The following is a 20,335-nucleotide window of genomic DNA, read 5'->3' on the forward strand; positions in this document are numbered from 1 at the left end:
ATTGTATTCAGATAGAAAATCAGCCATGATCTAGTTGAATAGGAGAGAAGGTTCAACAGATAGAATAACCTACTCCTGCTTCAATGTGCCGAATACGTAGAAAAACATTCCATGGTGTTTTGTAAAGGCATAATGGATAAAAGTAGATGCTAAGCCAAAATGGAAATATTGAGATTGGTGACCAAAATCTTATCAGAGGCCTATTTTAAGAAAATTCTGTAGAGAGGAGATAAACTGAAGCTGGATAAAAGAAATTGGAGTAATTGGTTTAAAAAAAGAGTTCCAATGCCTAGGAGCTAAAGGTATAAATGTTAATGCTTTGGTGAACAGAGCAGGTATGCATCAGAAACAGAATCACAGGAACAGCTTTCAAGCCATTTCCTTCCAGTTAATGCCTAATTTGCAGCACCATAAAATATCCTAGATTCATTTGACCCACTGTTAAGATGAGCAGTAAAGTATAATTCCAGAAGATTAATTTTTGTGAAATCATTTTCTGACTCCAATATACTGCAGTTTAACAATATAATCCTTAAATTCAAATCTACAATAAGCGTCCCTCACCAGTGATGATAATTCTGTGTTGCTAAAAGAACTGGACCCATAGACTTATTGAAATATCATACGCATCAATTTCTTAATCTACAGTTATATTTCTAGCAAGGTGAAGTCCCATCTCATCTTATTAGATAAACAAGGAAGCCATTTGGTCTATTGTACTTGCATTAGCTTTACAAATGACCTAGTGTCAATTGCCTATTTTTTCCGATTTGCTTGCACATCATTTCTGTCCAAATAATTATCCAGTTCCACCTTTAGTGTCTCAGTTGAATGTTCCTCCACCTCACTTCCAAGCAAAATGCATCCAAAATTATTGACTTTATTTCCTGTGTCCTGCGACATAGTATATGTCCACAATAGAAATGTGGAATTTATTCAAACTGCTGTGTGTGCTTGATAAGTATGTACCTGTCAGACAGGTAGGAAGTTTTTGAGCGTAGGAGCTGTGGTTTACTAAGGAAGTTGAATTTCTTGTCAAGAGGAAGAAGGAAGCTTATGTTAAGATGAGATGTAAAGGCTCAGTTAGGGCAGTTGAGAGTTACAAAGTAGCCAGGAAAGACCTAAAGAGAGCTAAGACGAGTCAGGAGGGGTCATGAGAGGTTGTTGGCGGATATGATCACACAGAACACTAAAGCTAGTTCTATAGGTATATAAGGGATAAAAGAATGACTAGAATAAGATTAAGGCCAATCAACGACAGTAGTGGGAAGTTGTGCGTGGAGTCAGAGGAGATAAGGGAAGCACTGAAAGAATATTTTTCATCAGTATTCACACTAGAAAAAGACAATGTTGTCGAGGGGAATACTGAGAAACAGGCTACTAGAGTAGATGGGATTGAGGTTCACAAGGAGGAGGTGTTAGAAGTTCTGGAAAGTGGGCAAATAAAAAGAACCCTGGGCCACATGGAATTTATCCTAGGATTCTCTGGGAAGCCAGGGAGGAGATTGCCCTCCCTTTGGCTTTGACCTTTATGTCGTCATTGTCTACAGAAATACTACCAGAAGACTGTTCAAGAAGGGGAGTAGAGACCACCTTGGTAATTATAGACCTGTGAGCCTTACTTCAGTTGTGAATAAAGTGTTGCAAAAGGTTATAAGAGGTAGGATTATAATCATCTCGATAGGCATAAATTGATTAGAGATAGTCAACATGGGTTTCGTGAAGGGTAGATCGTGCCTCACAAACCTTATTGAGTTCTTTGAGAATGTGACCAAACAGTTGGATTGGGTAAAGCAGTTGATGTGATGTTTGTGGATTTCAGTAAGGTGTTGATAAGGTAGAGCTGGAAATGTGTTGCTGGAAAAGCGCAGCAGGTCAGGCAGCATCCAGGGAACAGGAGAATCGACGTTTCGGGCATAAGCCCTTCTTCAGGAATGGGGAAAGTTTGTCCAGCAGGCTAAGATAAAAGGTAGGGAGGAGGGACTTGGGGGAGGGGCGTCGGAAATGTGATAGGTGGAAAGAGGTCAAGGTGAGGGTGATAGGTCAGACTGGGGTGGGGGCGGAGAGGTCGGGAAGAAGATCTCAGGTTAGGAAGGCGGTGCTGAATTTGATGGATTTGACTGAGACAGGGTGGGGGGAGGGGAAATGAGGTAACTGGTGAAATCCGAGTTCATCCCTTGTGGTTGGAGGGTTCCTAGCCGGAAGATGAGGCGTTCTTCCTCCAACCGTCGTTTTGTTGTGGTCTGACGATGGAGGAGTCCAAAGACCTGCATATCCTTGGTGGAGTGGGAGGGGGAATTGAAATGTTGAGCTACAGGGTGGTTGGGTTGGTTGGTCCGGGTGTCCCAGAGGTGTTCTCTGAAACGCTCCGCAAGTAGGCGGCCTGTCTCCCCAATATAGAGGAGGCCACATCGGGTGCAGAGGATGCAATAGATGATATGTGTGGAGGTGCAGGTGAATCTGTGGCGGATAAGGAAGTTTCCTTTGGGGCCTTGGAGGGAGGTGAGGGGGGAGGTGTGGGCGCAAGTCTTGCACCTCCTGCGGTTGCAGGGGAAGGTGCCGGGAGTGGAGGTTGGGTTGGTGGGGGGTGTGGATCTGACGAGGGAGTCACGGAGGGAGTGGTCTTTACGGAATGCTGATAGGGGAGGGGAGGGAAATATATCCTTGGTGGTGGGGTCCGTTTGGAGGTAGCGGAAATGACGGCGGTTGATGCGCTGTACATGGAGATTGGTGGGGTGGTAGGTGAGGACCAGTGGGGTTCTGTCCTGGTGGCGGTTGGAGGGGCGGGATTCAAGGGCGGAGGAGCGGGAAGTGGAAGAGATGCGGTGGAGGGCATCGTCGACCATGTCGGGGGGGAAATTGCGGTCCTTGAAGAAGGAGTTCATCTGGGTTGTGCGTTTTTGGAACTGGTCCTCCTGGGAGCAGATGCGGCGGAGTCGAAGGAATTGGGAGAATGGGATGGCGTTTTTACAGGGGGCAGGATGGGAGGAGGTGTAGTCCAGGTAGCTGTGGGAGTCGGTCGGTTTGTAGTAGATGTCCGTGTTGATTCGGTCGCCTGAGATAGAAATAGAAAGGTCGAGGAATGGGAGGGAGGAATCTGAGACTGTCCAGGTGAATTTGAGGTCGGGGTGGAAGGTGTTGGTGAAGTGGATGAACTGTTCAACTTCCTCGTGGGAGCACGAGGCGGCGCCAATACAGTCATCGATGTAGCGGAGGAAAAGGTGCGGGGTGGGGCCAGTGTAGTTGCGGAAGATGAATTGTTCCACATATCCTAAGAAGAGGCAGGCATAGCTGGGGCCCATGCGGGTGCCCATGGCTACTCCTTTCGTTTGGACGAAGTGGGAGGATTGGAAAGAGAAGTTGTTCAGGGTGAGGACTAGTTCAGTCAGTCGAAGGAGGGTGTCAGTGGAAGGGTACTGGTCGGTACGGCGGGAAAGAAAGAAGTGGAGGGCTTTGAGTCCTTCGTGATGGGGGATGGAGGTGTACAGGGACTGGATGTCCATGGTGAAAATAAGGCGTTGGGGACCGGGGAAGCGAAAATCATGGAGCAGGTGGAGGGCATGGGTGGTGTCCCGAACGTAGGTGGGGAGTTCTTGGACTAAGAACTCCCTGTTGATAAGGTACCCTATAGTAGGCTATTGCACAAAATATGGAGGCATGGGATTGAGGGCAATTTAGCAGTTTGGATCAGAAATTAGCTAGCAGAAATTAGCTAGCTGAAAGAAGACCGCGTGGTGGTTGATGGGAAATATTCATCCTGGAGTTCAGGTACTAGTGTGTACTGGAAGGATCTGTTTTGTGTCCACTGTTGTTTTTCATTTTTATAAATGACCTGGATGAGGGCGTAGAAGGATGGGTTAGTAAATTTGCACATGACACTAAGGTAGGTACAGTGGATCGTGTTGAAGGATGTTGTAGGTAACAGAGGGGTATAGATAAGCTGCAGAGCTAGGCTGAGAGGTGGCAAAAGGAGCCTAATGCAGAAAAGTGTGAGGTGATTCACTTTGGAAGGGGTAACTAGATTGCAGAGTACTGGGCGAATGCTAAGATTCTTGGTAGTATAAATGAGCAGAGAGACCTCTGTGTCTATGTACATACTTTCCTTAAAGTTGCCACCCAGGTTGATAGGGCTGTTAAGAAGGCATACAGTGTGTTAGCTTTTATTCGTAGAGGGATCAAGTTTCGGAATTATGAGGTCATGGTGAAGCTGGACAAAATTCTGGCCACCACATTATAGGAAGGATGTGGAGCTTTGGAAAGGGATCAGAGGAGATTTGCTTGGATGTTGCCTGGTATGGAGGGAAGGTCTTATGAGGAAAGGTTGAGGAAATTGAGGCTTCATTACAGAGAAGAAGGTTGAGAGGTGACTTAATTGAGACATATAAGATAACCAGAAGGTTAGATCAGGTGGACAATGACAGCCTTTTCCATAGGATGCTGATGGATAGCACAAGGGGGCATAGCTTCAAACTGAGGGGTGATAGATATAGGACCGATGTCAGAGTTGGTATCTTTACTTAGAGAGTAGTAGGAGCATAGAACACACTGCCTGCAACAGTAGTAGACTCACCAACTTTACAGGCTTTTAATTGGTCATTGGATAGATGTATGGAGGAGAATGGAATAGTGTAAGTTAGATCAGGGCTTCTGATTGGTTTCACAGGTTAGCGCAACATTGAGGGTCGAAGGGCCTGTTCTGCGCAGTAATGTTCTATGTTCTTTTCTATGTTTTATATACCTCTGAAAGATTTCCATTGAAATAAACCAGTGCTGCACAGTCCTTATGCACCATAACTTTTCCCTTTGCTCTTTTTCCTTGTTAACAGGTGGGCATCTAATAGATTCCACTCACATGGTGTACAGATATTAGAATTTTTTAATCTCATATCTCAAAAGCTTTATTATAAGGAATGTCTAAACAATGTCAAATTTAAAATTGTCGGTGCCAAAGGTTTGCCTGATAATTGCTCCATGAAACAGTTTGGAATGTTTTACTATTTTCAGGATACTAATTAAATGCTAGCTGCTGTTGTCATGTTTTAAATCTGTATTTTGAAAATAACACCTCATTCGTACATGTACTATAAGACCATTCAGCCTATCATGTCTACTGTGCCATTCGGTCATGGTTGATATGTTTCTCAACCTCATTTTTTCTGCCTTCTCCCTATAATCTTTGATCCTCTTACTGATCAAGAACCTATCTATCTCTAGCTTCAGTACACTCGATGGCTTGGCGACAACAGTCTTCTGTACCAGTGATCTCCATAGATTAACACTCTTCCCCTTCCCGCCTCCCACCCCAACCCACTGGCTGAAGAAATTCCTGTCAATTCTAAAAGATCCCTTTACTCTGAGGCTGTGACCTGCTAATAATGGCAACATCTTCTCTATGTCCACTTTATCCAGATCTCTCAGTATTCTGTAATCAGATCCACCCTCATCCTTCTCAAATTCATCAAGTACACACCCAGAGTCCTTCATATGACAAGTTCTTCATCCCAGGGATCAATGTTTTTAAACCTTCTCTGGACCCCCTCCAATGCCAACACATCCATCCTTGGATAAGAGGCCCAAAACTGCTCTCAATATTCCGAATGTGATCTGACCAGTGCCTTATATCTTAGCAGTATATTTCTGAACTATTATTCTAGCCCTATTGAAATGAATGCTAATATTTCATTTGCTTTCCTAAATGTCATCTGAACTTGCATGTTAACCTTAAGAAAATCCTGAACTAGGACTCCCAAGTCCTTTTGTGCTTCAGATTTCTGAAGCCTTTCCCCATTCAGACAATAGTTTACGCTTCTATTCTTCCTAGCAAAGTGTATATAATCTCACACCGTCCTGCATCGAATTCCATCTGGCACTTCTTTGCCCATTCCTCTAGCCTGTCCAAGTCTTTGTGCAGCCTCCCCACTTCCTGTCCCATGACCAACTTTGTGTTGTCTGCAAACTTCACAACAGTGCCCTCAGTTCCTTCATCCATATCGTTAATATATAACCTGAATGGTTGTGGTCCTAATATTGATTCCTGTGGAACTCCACTGGTCTCCCATCCTGAAACAGACTGCTATATCCCTACTCTGTGCCTTCTGCCTTTCGGCCAATCCTCTGGCAGTACCTTACTCCTAACACCATGGGCTGCTATCTTATTTAGCAGCTGCCTGTGTGGCACCTTGTAAAAGACCTTCTCGAAATCCAATGAGATCATGTTCACTTGCTTTCCTTTGTCTAACTCGTTCATTATCTCCTCAAACAATTGTAACAGATTTGTCAGGCATGACCTCTGCTTGTCGAAGCCATGCTGACTCAGTCATATTTTACCATGCATGCCCAAGTACTCCACAGTCTCATCCTTAATACCGGACTTTACAAATCACATCAATGACCAAGGTCAGGCTAACTGGTTTATTGTTACTAGTCTTCTGCCTCCTTCCCTGCTTAAACATCTGTACGTCTGTAAATATATGTATGATATGATTAAACTCTATTATCACTTTTAATTTTATTTGTAGGGATGTTCTTGGTCAGTGATTTTTGTTGATTTTGATGCTCACAATCGGAACAGACAAACATTGTGTTCGTTGCTTCCACGAGAATCACGGTCTCACGTAAGTAGAACATCTTCACAAAATGAAGAAACAATTGCTTACATCATTCTCATGGTTCATGACTTTATTATTTTGAAATCTCTATTGAATTGGGAAGGTATGCAATAAAGTGCTGATTTATGTGTCCACCTACAGATTTTTTTTGTCCAACAGGTATTGCCTGTACTAGATCCTGTGGATAAATAATTTTCATTTGCAGTTAGCATTTTTGCAAAGTAATGGATTTATTAAAAGTTTGATTGGTTAAGACTGCACAGCATGTGCATACCCAGGCATACTCATTATTCAAGATATTGCTTTAATTTTTAAAAATTCATTCATGGGACATAGGTACAATTGGGCTAGCCACCATTTATTGGCCATGTCTAATTGCTCTGAAGAAGGTGCTGGTAAGCTGCCATCCATGGACGGTAGGTACATCCACAATGCTATTAGATGGGAAATTCCAGGATTTTGACCTAACTACAGTGAAGGTGTATAGTTCCAAGTCAGGATGCTGTAAGACTTGAAGGATGACTTGTATGTGGTGGTGTTCCCATGCATCTGCTGCTGTTGACTTATAGCTGTGGAGGTTGTGGGTACGAGAGATGCTGTTGAAGGAGCTTGGGTGTGTTGCTGTAGTATACCTTATAGGTGATACACATTGCTGCCACTGTGCTTTAGTTGTGTAGTCACTGATTATTGGAAGTAGTGCAGGCATGGCAGTTAAATGTCTACTTTGTCCTGGCTGGTATCGAACTCCTTGAGTGACATTGGAGCTGGAATTGTTCAGGCAAATGGAAAATATTCCATCACACTCATAACATTTGACTTGTAGATGGTAGACAGAATGTTCTGAATTTATGCTTAGTACAGTGTTACTTTTTCAAAAGTTATCCAATCTCAATCTGCAAATCTCAGCAGTGCATTTTAATTGCAAAGCATCTGCCTATTTTAACAGCAATGTTACTGTTTCAGTGTAATTTCCTCCAGAAATCACTCGGAACATTTGTCTCAGTGATTAGGAATTTATTTGAATCACATTAGTAAGGTTATGAAAAGTGTTGTTGCACTATAATCACTTTGATTAGAGAGATTTGACAACAAAGGATCTAAATTAGATGATTTCAATTGTAATGAGGATTTCAAATTCCTAATTAAAGAAATAATTAATTTGGCTGGAGTTTCCCTAATTTTGGGAATGTTGCTTTTTATGATTGCTGCATAGGTTTCCCTCCATTGTCAAGCTCTATAACAAGCCAAAGAAACAAAAGTATCCAAAAGTATAGTTTTTTAAATGTGACAGGAGATTCTTCATCTGTTTTTGCTAGTGCAAAATGTTATAATCTCTGGAGAGATCATTAATCTTTAAAGAGAAATTTAAACACCCAGTGATCGACTAAACTATTTCACATTTTGAACCCAAAACAAATTTTACTGTGTCAAAAGATGAAATTAAGCATGTGCTATAAATTTTGCACTAAAATCTAAGTCTTCGAGTATACATCCAGACATCCTTTCACTTCCTTATTTCATCCAAACATCCCCTTATATAAGATCTTGAGGGATCATTCACTTCTCTTATAAGGAACAAACCAAATATGCCACAACTTTCTCAAATAAATGTGTTTCTCCTCTTCAACTATTCTTTGAGATACTTGATTTCATGGTGATCCTTCCAGTAACTTTTGCTAGTGGCTGTCAAACTTTTTTTCAATATCCCACATGGACTTCTCTTAAGCTTAGATCTCACTACCTTTATACTCATTGCTTTAGAAACCAGGAAGAACCTTGGTTCCAAAATGCCTCCACTCTAATTGTCCTGACTTGGGATAGATCAGTCTGATTTCTCCCAATCTGCTTCCACAGTTTCTGTACAGTTCACGGGTCCACTGCTGCTTTTTACTTCCTCTTAGATTCTATCTCTCCTTGCCTACAAGCTCCGATCAAACTGGCTACTTGTTTCCCTCATTTAGAACAATAAGCATAGCAGGTGCATGGGAATGCAGCAATCTGCAAATTCTCCTCCAAGCTACACAATATACATGGTTAACAGAGTCAACGCCTATTGGTGAAGCATATTCTGAAACAAAAATACCTTAGAAGAACTTCTTTAATTTCTTCAGTGAGCTTGTTTTTCCATTTAAATACAAATTTAATTGAAACAAAGAAACCTTTCCAAACCCACAGTCCAACTCCATGTTAATGTGACATGCTTTGTGGTGCTCCAAACAAAAATGTAAACTAATTTTCAACATATTGTTTTAAAGGTAAAAGGTAATTAGACGCATATAAATGATTTATATCTTTAATGGAGGAATCAGTGGTCCTTTTTCCAGACTGGCTGTTTCCAAGAATTTTCCTCCTTGTTTGCTAAGTTGCTTTTAGCTTCTTTGGTCTGAGAATTACTTTGTTTAATTCTTCCTCAGGATGTAGGCATTGCAGGTTAAGTCAGCATCTATTTCCTGTTCCTAATTGGCATTGAACAGATGGGGACTGTCAGATCGCAGTGATCTGTATGATGTAGGTTCACCCCACAATACTGTCAGGGAGAGAGATTGGACGATTTTCTTAGCAATTGTGAAGGAAGTACGTACAGTATCTCATCGGAATTATTTGTGTCTGATTCTGTCATTAGGATGCTAAGTACCTAGAAGTTAAAGGTAATAAGACAAATGGGTATTGAAAATTAATTAGTTGGTCATATTAAAATATATGTGCAAAAGAGCATTAGAATGTCAAAAAATGCAAATAGTGTTAATATAAGGAAGAGCCAGAACGAATGGGAGGTTGTATTTAAATGGAAAAACAAGCTCACTGAAGAAATTAAAGAAGTTCTTCTAAGGTATTTTTGTTTCAGAATATGCTTCACCAATAGGCGTTGACTCTGTTAACCATGTATATTGTGTAGCTTGGAGGAGAATTTGCAGATTGCTGCATTCCCATGCACCTGCTATGCTTATTGTTCTAAATGAGGGTGTTTCAGAGAGAAGTTCTGCAAAGGAATTTTGGTGAATTATTGCAGTGCATCTTGTAGGTGGCACACTCTGCTATCATCATGCATGTTGAAGATGGTGAATGGGGTGCTGATAAAGTGGACTATTTTGTCTTGGATGGAGTTGAGCTTCTTGAATGTTGTTTGAACTGCAGTCATCTCGGGAGAATATTCTATCATGCTCTTGACACATGCTTTGAGGTTTCAGAAGATGTGTTTCATACCACAAAGCTTCTGACCTCCTCTTGTAACCATGATATTTATGTATTTGATTCAATTCAGTTTCTGGGTCAATGGGTAACTCTCAGGGTATTGGAGCTGGGAGATTCAGTGATGATAACAACATTGAATTCAAAGAGAGAATGGTTAAAATATGTCTTAATCATTGTCTGACACTTGCATGGCATGGGCGTTACTTGCTAAATTTGAAATGTTGGTTAGGTCTACTTCACATGGACATGGACAGCTCAATATCTGAGAAAGCACAAATTGTACTGAATATTGTGTAATCTCACTGATCATCCCCTTTCCTGACAGTATGGTGGAGAAAAGTTCATTGATAAAATACTGAAGATAGATGAGCTATGAAATTCATAATTAAAATTACTTATTGAAATAAATATAGATCCCCCTGTATCTACTAAAAGCTCTTTGTGGCTTTGGCACTGTTTAAGTCTTCTCATTTGTAACTATAACTTATTTAATAAACACCAGTGACTCTTCTAAGTGAGTAAGTATGTAAGTACCATGATCCATATGCCAGTTTCTCAACCAAGATTTTCCATTTATTTACATTTAGAATTCAATTCTTTATCTGAAAGTTATTTTCTAAAGGAATTATGAAATCAGATATTCTCAACAAGAAGCAAATAAGTCTTGATTCCTGTGGAATAGCCTACATCCCTGATCCTTAGATCATACCTTCCAGAAGGCAAAATCATTTAAAGCTCTCAGTTAGTATTGATACTTTCAATTAATATGGATTCATTAAGTATCAAGTTCCTTAGGTGATGATGATCAGACTGACCTGACATTATATCCAAATGGCTAATCATGTTGGATGAAACACTAAACGGCACACAGTGTAGAGCAGCACTTCATAGCCTGTGAGCAACATCTCCATTTGTAAATTTTTATATTTATATGATGGTGTATATATTGATCTATGATGCACAGAAACCAATAATTATATACTGAATTTTGCTATACTGGAATAAATTATAGCAGTGAAGAGGGATGTTACCTTGGAAGGATCATTAAACGAGACCATATGGGTAGAAGGAAGAGAACCACTCAGAAAGGGGTGTGTGTGTGTGTGTGTGTGTGTGTGTGAGATATACAGGATTTTAACTATGCAAAAATTAGTAGGGAGAGTTTTAGTATGAAAGGTAATAAACGAGCAAGGTTCTTAAACTGCATCCAGGAGATTCATTTGGCATGGATGGACTTGAGGTTCTTGAATGTTGTTTGAACTGCAGACATCTGGGCAGAGTATCCATCCCATCGTGCTCTTGACACATTCCTTGAGGTTTCAGAAAGTGTGCTTCACACCACAGAGCTTGCAGCTTCTGGCCTGCTATTGTAACTATGGTATTTATATATTTGATTCAATTAAGTTTCTGGTCAATGGGTAACTCTCAGGGTGGTGAAGCTAGGAGGTTCAGTGATGATAGTTCATATAAAACCCAACAAGGGAAAGGGTAGTTCTGAGCTTAATTTTGGTAATTGAGCATGTACAAGTGGAAGGTGTTTCAATAAGGACACATTTTGGAGTTAGTGATCAAAACTAGCACTGCTTCCTCACAGCATCAGGAACCTGGGTTCGATTCCAGCTCAGGCGACTGTCTATGTGGAGTTTGCACATTCTGTCTGTGTCTGTGTGGGTCTTCTCCGGGTGCTCCGGTTTCCTCCCACAATCCAAAGATGTGCATGTTAGGTGAGTTGGCCATGCTAAATGGCCCATGGTGTTAAGGGCTATGTAGGTTAGGTAGATTAGTCAGGGGTAACTGTAGAGTAATATGGTAGGGGAATGGGTCTGGGTGGGTTACTCTTCGGAGGGTTGGTGGGGACTTGTTGGGCCTGATGGCCTGTTTCCACACTGTAGAGATTCTATGATTGAGAACTCAATTTGGTTTAGGATTGTTATGGCAAAGGATAAGGATGGACCAGGAATAAAAGTTCTAAACTGAGGTAAATATGAGACATAATATTGGTTAGGACACACTTGGACTATTGCGTTCAATTCTGGTTGCCACATTACAGGTAGGATGTGGAGTGTTTGGAGAGGGTATAGAAGAGGTTTACCAGGATTTTGACTGGATTAGCTATAAAGAGAGGCTACAAAGCTCAGGTTGTTTTCTCTGAAGCGTCGAAGGCCGAGGGTTGACTTGATACAAGTCTAGAAAATTATGAGATGCATAGATCGGATTGATGGTCAGAATCTTTTACCCAGAGTTGAAATGTCGAAAACATGCATTTAAGGTGAGAAGGGGAATGTTCAAAGGAGATGTGAGGGGCAAGTTTTGTACACAAAGAGGGGTGGAAATCTGGATAATGCTGCCAGAGGCAAATACGATAAGGACATTTAAGACACTTTTAGATAAACTTATGAATGTGCAAGGAGTGAAGGGATATAGAGAAAGGACAGCTAGAAAGGATGAGTTTAATTTGGAGTCATGTTCGGCACAACATTGTGGGCTTTACTTTTCTCTGTTCTATGTTGTGCTGCTGTTTTATATTTGCTTGAGACTAGGGTCATGTCAATTTTCAACAGAAAATAGTTTGGGAAGGCACCAAAGTACAGAATATTTGCTTACATTGATTCTTACAATTGATCCTTTATCATCTATATGCAGTCTTAGAAACATGACTGAACTCGTATAATGGTCATATAATTTGCAATTTGTAAGAAACTATGAAACTGATGTTATAAATCCAGAAAACTTTAAAAAATGTCTGTCAAATTCCACTATTGTTGAAAATGAGGTAACAGTCTCACAGGCATCTGTTCTGGGACCTCAACCATTTGCAATTTATATCCATGATATAGATAAGGGGAGTACAGACATGGTAGATGAATTTGCAATCACTACCAAGGTAAGCTGAGATTCAGGTATTGCACATAATCAAGAAGGCTAATTGGGTCCTATCCTTTCTTCTGAGAGGAATATAACATAAAACATAAAAGCTATTATGCTTCAGCGAGACAGAGCATTGGTGAGACCACATCCTAAATACTGTGTACACTTCTGGTCTCCTTATTTAAGGAATGATATATCTAATTCAGAGGAGCTTTATAAGATTGATACTTGGAATGAGTGAGTTGCCTTTGAGAGGTTAGCTTGGACAGGCTGAGCTTGTTTCCACTGGAATTTAAGAGTGTGAGGTGATCGAAGTGTATAAGATTCTGAATGTGTGTGGGTGTGGAAAGGATATTTACTCTTGTTGCCTAATCCAGAACCAGGGGTACTGCTTTAAAATTTGGGGTCACCATTTTAGAACAGAAGAAGTTTTTTTTTCTCTGAGGGTTGATAAACTTCCTGGAATGGAACAACTCTGCATTTCTGACAGTGGATTCTGATTAGGGCTCCTTAAGAAATGTAGAGTTGTACTTGCACTCTGACAGTTCCATCATAGCCCAGAGCAGTTTGTTGCTGTATTCTGTACTTTAAAGGTCCAACATGGCAGAGAGCCAGTTTAACCCTTCTTGTGAGAGGTTAAGTATATAAAGGAAATGTGAGTTTAGGGTGCCAAGAGAGCAATGTACCAAGTAGGTAAGGGGTCAGGTGCTAGGTAAGTGGGATGCTTGGCAGTTTGGTAATAGAGTGCCATGTAGTTCACGTGTCAGATGGGTAGGGGTAAAATGCTTGGTCAGTAATGTACCAAATGGGTAGGAATAAGATGCCAAGTGGGGGATGCCAAGATGGTAAGGAGCCAGTATGCAAATTGACAAGGGGCCAGGTAAGTGATCGAGAGTCAAGGTGTGTAGAAGATGGCAGGGTTGAATGTGGTCTTGGGGTCTCGTGGCCTCCTGCCGTAGTAGGGAGATGTGGTGTCAGGTTCAGTGGCAGAGGAGTGAGGTAGCAATGGGAGCAAGTGCCAGAAGGCATGGAGTCAGGTCCTTTGTCAGGGTTAGCTAGTTTCCTGGGTATTAGGTCCTAGGGAAGGAAGGAGCATATTGGGAATGTAGCACCAGGTCCTAGGAGTATAGGGGGACATTGAGACCAGGGCACAGTAGCAGTCTGTTGGGTTTAGTGACTGAGATGTCAGATCTCTTGATTAGAATGAACTGTTGGGGCCAGTGTTGGAAGTTGTCAGGTCTTGAGTAAACAGGAGAATGTCAAGTCAGAGTTAAGGTGATGTCAGGGCCTGAGATAGTGTAGTTAGACGTGGGTGTGTGGTAAGTTAAGGGGGCCAGTTTAATAATTGAGGAATTTGAATAGGATTTTAATAGTGTACCTTTTGCTGAGTAAGTGTTTACTTCACTATTACAGAACTCTGTGAATTGGCTGATTTAAATGGATGCGTTCAGAGAGTTCCAGGCATAGAGGGATTGCCCAGCAGAATCTTCAATTTACTGGGCAGTTCTTGGAGTTGTGCATAGGGACCGTGTGGAATCCTCAACAATGTTTATATAGTAGTTCACAACTTAAATGTCAATTCATAACTTTAATTTCTTATTAGTTATAGTTTCATTTCAAATTTACACTTCATCTAAAATTCTGTTTATTCACTTGCTTCAAGTGAGTGTGATTTTGCGGAAGTATTGTTTTCATTTGAATGCATAGTTACATATATTTATTGCTTTTTTTTAACATATCATTTGTCATTTTGAATCAAGTAAAGTACATTGCTGCTGGGCAACCAAATAAAATGTTTAATTATATCCTATGATATTTTTCCAGAATACAGATGCTGCTTTGCTGCCGTGTATAAGTTACCCTGCATTTGCAGTGGATGATGATGCCTTGTTTGATCAAACTCTTGAGAAAGTTGTTCGTAAACTGAATGGAAAATATGGATTGAAACGCTTCTTAAGAGATGGATACAGGACAGGATTGGAGGACCATTCACGGCGTTACTATAAACCGGCAGAAATCAAGGTATTTCGGATAAGTTATCATTTTCCTAAAACACTCTGTGTGGAGTTTGCACATTCTCCCCGTGTCTGCGTGGGTTTCCTCCGGGTGTTCCGGTTTCCTCCCACAGTCCAAAAACATGCAGATTAGGTAAATTGGCCATGCTAAATTGCCCGTAGTGTTCGGGGCAGGGGTAAATGTAGGGGAATGGGTCTGGGTGGGTTGCACTTTGGCGGGTCGGTGTGGACTTGTTGGGCCGAAGGGCCTGTTTCCACACTGTGAGTAATCTAATCTAAAAATTCTAATAAATGCTATTTTGCTGAGTTATTTTGAAAAAAAAAGTATTACTGAAGTATTTCATCTGGCACTGAACAGGGCAATTCACAAGAATATCAAGGTAAAGGGAAAGCTTCCTTTCCTTGTCAAACTGGTTGAGAAATCTTCAAGTGGATTCTTTCCTACTAGCTGTCACAAGCCTACATTCACTGAGCAATATATGCATCAAGACTCCTACAGTTTCATGCACGATGAGATTAGCCACATCAACAACCTCATTAATGTGGTCTAAGCTCCTTCACCACGTAAGCTTGATGTTTAAATAAAAGCTGTATCAAAGCCATTCTATTAGATAAAATTGAAGTTGTAGTGAATAGTGAAGAAGGTTGTCTCAGAGTACAACAGGATCTTGATCAGATGGGCCAATGGACTGAGGAGTTGCAGATGAAGTTTAATTTAGATAAATGTGAGGCTTTGCATTTTGGTAAGGTGAACAGGACAGGACTTATAGAGCTAATGGTAGTGCCCTGGAGAGCGTTGCCAAACAGAGAGACCTAGGAGTGCAGGTGCATATCCCTTCTAAGTGCGGCCGCAAGTAGACGGGGTGATGAAGAAGGCGTTTGGCGCACTAGCCTTCATTGGTCAGTGAGTATAGGAATTGAGATGTAATGTTGCAGATATACACATCATTGGTTAGGCCATTTTTGGAATACTGTATTTAATTCTGGTGTCCCTGACGTAGGAAAGATGTTACAGAGTCGTGGAGTTGTACAGCACGGAAACATACTCTTCAGTCCAACCAATCCATTTCGACCATAATCCCAATCCAGTCCCACCTGCCCGCGCTTGGCCTATATCCCTCCAAACATTTATTATTCATGTACTTATCCGAATATCTTTTCAACGTTGTAACTGTACCCGCATCCACCACTTCCTCAGGAAGTTTATTCCACGCACTGACCACTCGTCTTGTGTTTAAAAAATGTAGCCTCGTGTTACTTCAAAATCTTTCTCTTCTCAGCTTAAAGATATGCCCCACTAGTCTTGACATGCCCCACCTCAGGAAAAAGTCACCTGCCATTCAACTTATCTATATCCCTCATGATTTTATGAACTTCTATAAGGTCACCATTTGTTAAACTTGAAAGAGTTCAGAAAAAAATTGACAAGGATGTTGCTGGGAATGGAGGGTTTGACTATAGGGAGAGGCTGAAAAGAATGGGGCTTTTATCTCTGAAGTGTCAGAGTCTGAGGGGTGACCTTTACAGAGGTAGATAAAATCATGAGGGGCATGGATGGGGTGAATAGCCAAGGTCTTTTTCCTAGAGGAAGTGAGTCCAAAATTAGAGGACATAGTTTTAAAGTGAGAGGGGAAATATTTAAGAGGGGCAGAGGGTGGTGTGTATATGGAACAAATTGCCAGAGGAGGTGGTGGAGACAGATACAATAACAGCATTTAAAAGACATGTGGATAGGTACATGAATAGGAAGGGTTTTGGGGGGTATAGGCCAAATGCTGGCAAATGGGACTAGATGTCTGGTCGGTTTGGACAAGTTGAACCAAAGGGCCTGTTTCCGTGCTGCATGACTGTATGATGGCTACGTAGGTCAGACCATATCACACTGGATATCACACAAACTCATGAATGAGCCCAAGGGTCTATTTTCAGTTCTTGAAAATGGCCAGTCTACCTCTGACAAGGTATCTCCAAACTTTGAGCAAGAGATGAAACTGACTATTTCGCATTGCTATTGTGCAGCAGCAACACAGGTGATGTCCATCAGTAACAGCTGCTGCTGTAAACCCAAAAAGATACAGTGACTTGCATGCAGTTGAGTCACATGGCAAATGGATTTCAGTGTTGACATAATACTATGCACCAAAGACTGATGGATCATATCAAACCACATGTCACTTTTACTGTTCACAACAGGCAAGGGACTGATCGTGCCCATTCATTTCATGCTTGTAAAACTCAAAGCACAGTCTCGAACATTAAATGATTTTCTGCAATTGGAAAATTTTTGTTAAGTAATCCCAACTGTGTTACAAATTATGCTAACAACCAAACTAAGATAATCAGTCTGGCTCATAGTGTGGCACATCTGTGCACAATGGAAGTTATATATATAAAAATACATTGGAACCTATTAGATTAGATTACTTAGATTAGATTAGATTACTTACAGTGTGGAAACAGGCCCTTCGGCCCTACAAGTCCACACCGACCTGCCGAAGCGCAACCCATCCAGACCCATTCCCCTACATTTACCCCTGCCCCTAAAACTATGGGCAATTTAGCATGGCCAATTCACCTAACCTGCACATTTTTGGACTGTGGGAGGAAACTGGAGCACCCGGAGGAAACCCACGCAGACACTGGGAGAATGTGTAAACTCCACACAGTCAGTCGTCTGAGGCGGGAATTGAACCCGGGTCTCTGGCGCTGTGAGGCAGCAGTGCTAACCACTGTGCCACCGTGCTGCCCATATTCTTTATGGACAGGAAGAATATTAATGTACTTTGCACCTGTTTTAATTTAACAATGTAGGATCAGCCATTCTCTGATTCATTGGTCAAGACAACACCCTGAGAAATCAGAGGCAACCTGATTTTGTTTAAATTTGAACAAAGCTTGAAGTATACTCAGTCTTCATCTAGTTAGTGCGTTCTCTATGATAGCAGCTCTTCCACTCAGAGTTCATTTGCTAACCAGTTAACACATTTTTCTTACGTATTAAATAAGCGTTTCGATTTAGATTGATATTCATGCAAATTGTTTTGAAGAGCTCAAGACTCGTTTTCTGTACTGCCAAATTACTATTTTTAGGTCCTAAATTGGTGAACATGTATTTGAAGCAACCTTTCTACTTTCTACTGTAACCTCTCTTTTGAGGTGTTTGGAGGTTAAAGCCTCTATCTCTGCTTTGACCTGTCTTCCATTTAGTTATAGAAATTGTGATGGCAAAAATGTGCACCTTGAGGATGTTGTAGAGCTGGCAGTGATGGAAGCACTGTGGGAGTGGTCATAACATTGGTACAGGATGCATAATGTGAAATCACATAGAAAGGGAGTGAGGATGACAATATTTTACATTTTGAATTTGGTCTATACAGTACATTGAGGCTGTGGTTTCTCCTTTCCTGTTGTGAAGGCAGCCGAATACGTTGTTTGCTTTTGATAGTTTATTATCCTTGTCTGTGGTGCAACAAATGAGATGGTGCTTTCAAATGGATAACTTGTTTGATGGCAGTTCTTTTGATAGCAATACTTAATGTCTGTGTTCATCTTGCGGAACAGGCTGATGCAGGACTTTTGTTTTCTCTAAACTGATTTTCAGTTTGAAGAGCTGCACCAAAAATGATGTTATATCTGCTGCCAGACCTGCTATGTTTTTTCCAGCAATTTTAAAAAAAATTTTCTCTGATTTCCAGCATACACAGTTCTATTTTTGTGTGTGTATACATTGCCAGTCTGATTTGCTGTGGGCCAGGAGAGTGCAATCATCAGAAAAAAGGAGTTTACTGATGAGTTTTTTTCTTACACCTTCATGTGGCTCTGTAGATGCCCAAGTTTAGAAAGACCAAATCCATCCAGAAGCTTATGTCAACTCCCTCCTCAGGATGTTATCTCTCTTTCTTCGACATCCTACTGAAGATGGTAAAGATGAAGAAGAAAAAGGGGTTCCATAATGTTAATTACACCAGTCTCATAATCCACATCCCCAGGCAACTGTTCAGGAGACATGAATCCCACAGTGATGAAATTTGAATTCAATAAAATGTAGAATTTAGGCTAATCTGATTGCTGTGAAAACCCCTTTAGGGAAGGAAGTCTGCTGTCCTTACATGGACTGGCTTACATGTGTCTCTAAACACACAGCAACATAGTTCAGCCTTACTATGAGGGCAGGTCCACCACGCTTCAAGGCTTAGGGTGGAATTCCAACACCTCCGGGGGTTTTGTTGCTCTTCATCTGGTTGCTGGACAGTTTCTTCCAGAATCGCTATCTAGTTCTTCTTTAACAGGCAGTGGTTTGGTGTGGTTAAAGGCAGTATCCTGCTTTATGAATTGATGCCTGTTTTCATTGCAGTTTTCCAAATTCTTGGTTTCTGAGTGCTCCCTTCCATAGATGGCTGTCATAGCCAACTCCACCACTGATTGCCAAGGATGATGATTTTGTCCTTGGGAGAGCCATTCAAGATAGATCTCTGTGAACTCATCTTTGTCAGCTGGGTTAGCATACAGGGTTGGAGCGTAAATTCTGCTGCAAGTTGCACATTGCTGGTCTTGAAGGGAGAGATCTAGGAATTTTATGCATCCAGAAAGCCACTTTTCAGAATGAAAAGTGTCCAGTCTACCTCAGATTTCTAACTCCTTGAAAACATTCAATGTTTTGGCCTCAACTGTTTTCTGTGGCTGAGAATTCTATAGGCTCACCACTCTGGGTGATGAAATTTCTCCCAGTTTCTTTCTCAAGTGGCCTACTCTGTATCCTAAGACTGTGATTCCTGGTTCTGGAATCCCCAGTCATTAGTAACATCCTTCTTGCATTTCTGCTGTCTAGTTCTATTAGAATTTTATAGGTTTCCGTGAGATTAGATTACTTACAGCGTGGAAACAGGCCCTTCGGCCCAACAAGTCCACACCAACCCTCCGAAGCGTAACCCACCCTGACCCATTCCCCTACAGTTACCCCTGCACCTAACACTATGGGCAATTTAGCATGGCCAATTCACCTAACCTGCACATGTTTGGACTGTGGGAGGAAACCGGAGATGCCCCCCCCCCCCACCCCTATTATTGTTTTAAACTCAAACAAAAATCTGAATGTATCCAGTCTTTCTTCATTCATCAGTTCTGCCATCCCAGGAATCAGTCTGCCTCACCTATGTTGCACTTCCACCATAGCTGGAATGTTGCTCCTCAGATAAGGAGACCAAAATTGCAGTAGTACTCCGGAAATGGTCTCCCCAAGGTTCTGTACAATTGCAGCAAGACATCCCCACTCTGTACTCAAATCCTGTCTATGAAGGCAAACATACCATTTGCCTCCTTCATTACCTGTTGACAGGTGTGCTTTCAGCAACTGTTGTACAAGGCCACCCAGGTTTCAATGCACTTTTCCCTTTCCCAATCTTTTGCAACTCAGATAATAAACAGCCTTCCTGTTTTTGTTACCAAAGTGGAACACCTCACATTTATTCACGTTATACTTAATCTGCCATGCATTTTCACATTAACTCAACTTGTCCAAAGAGAACTTCAAACAGAACTTCCCCATTTCTTGTAAGACAAATTTCAACGTAATGGACCATAAAAAATAGCAAAAGTAGGCTGTTCAGCCCCTTGAATCTGTCCAGACATTCAGCAGGGTCATGGCTGACATCG

General features: G+C 41.4%; 1 protein-coding gene across 3 annotated transcripts in view; it reads left to right on the forward strand.

Annotated features, from left to right (window-relative positions):
- Positions 1 to 20,335, forward strand: part of phkb (phosphorylase kinase, beta) — a 349,249-nt gene that overhangs the window by 172,187 nt on the left and 156,727 nt on the right. For all 3 annotated transcript variants that reach the window (XM_087995880.1, XM_043706918.2, XM_087995881.1), the window contains 2 exons: positions 6,519 to 6,614; positions 14,493 to 14,690. In XM_087995880.1, the coding sequence (XP_087852006.1) occupies positions 6,519 to 6,614; positions 14,493 to 14,690 (294 nt within the window). The remainder of the gene's footprint in view (positions 1 to 6,518; positions 6,615 to 14,492; positions 14,691 to 20,335) is intronic.

This window comes from Chiloscyllium plagiosum, unplaced genomic scaffold, assembly GCF_037043375.1.
Source record: "Chiloscyllium plagiosum isolate Xiang-an unplaced genomic scaffold, Cpla_swu_hap1 HiC_scaffold_17, whole genome shotgun sequence".
Lineage (NCBI taxonomy): Eukaryota > Metazoa > Chordata > Chondrichthyes > Orectolobiformes > Hemiscylliidae > Chiloscyllium > Chiloscyllium plagiosum.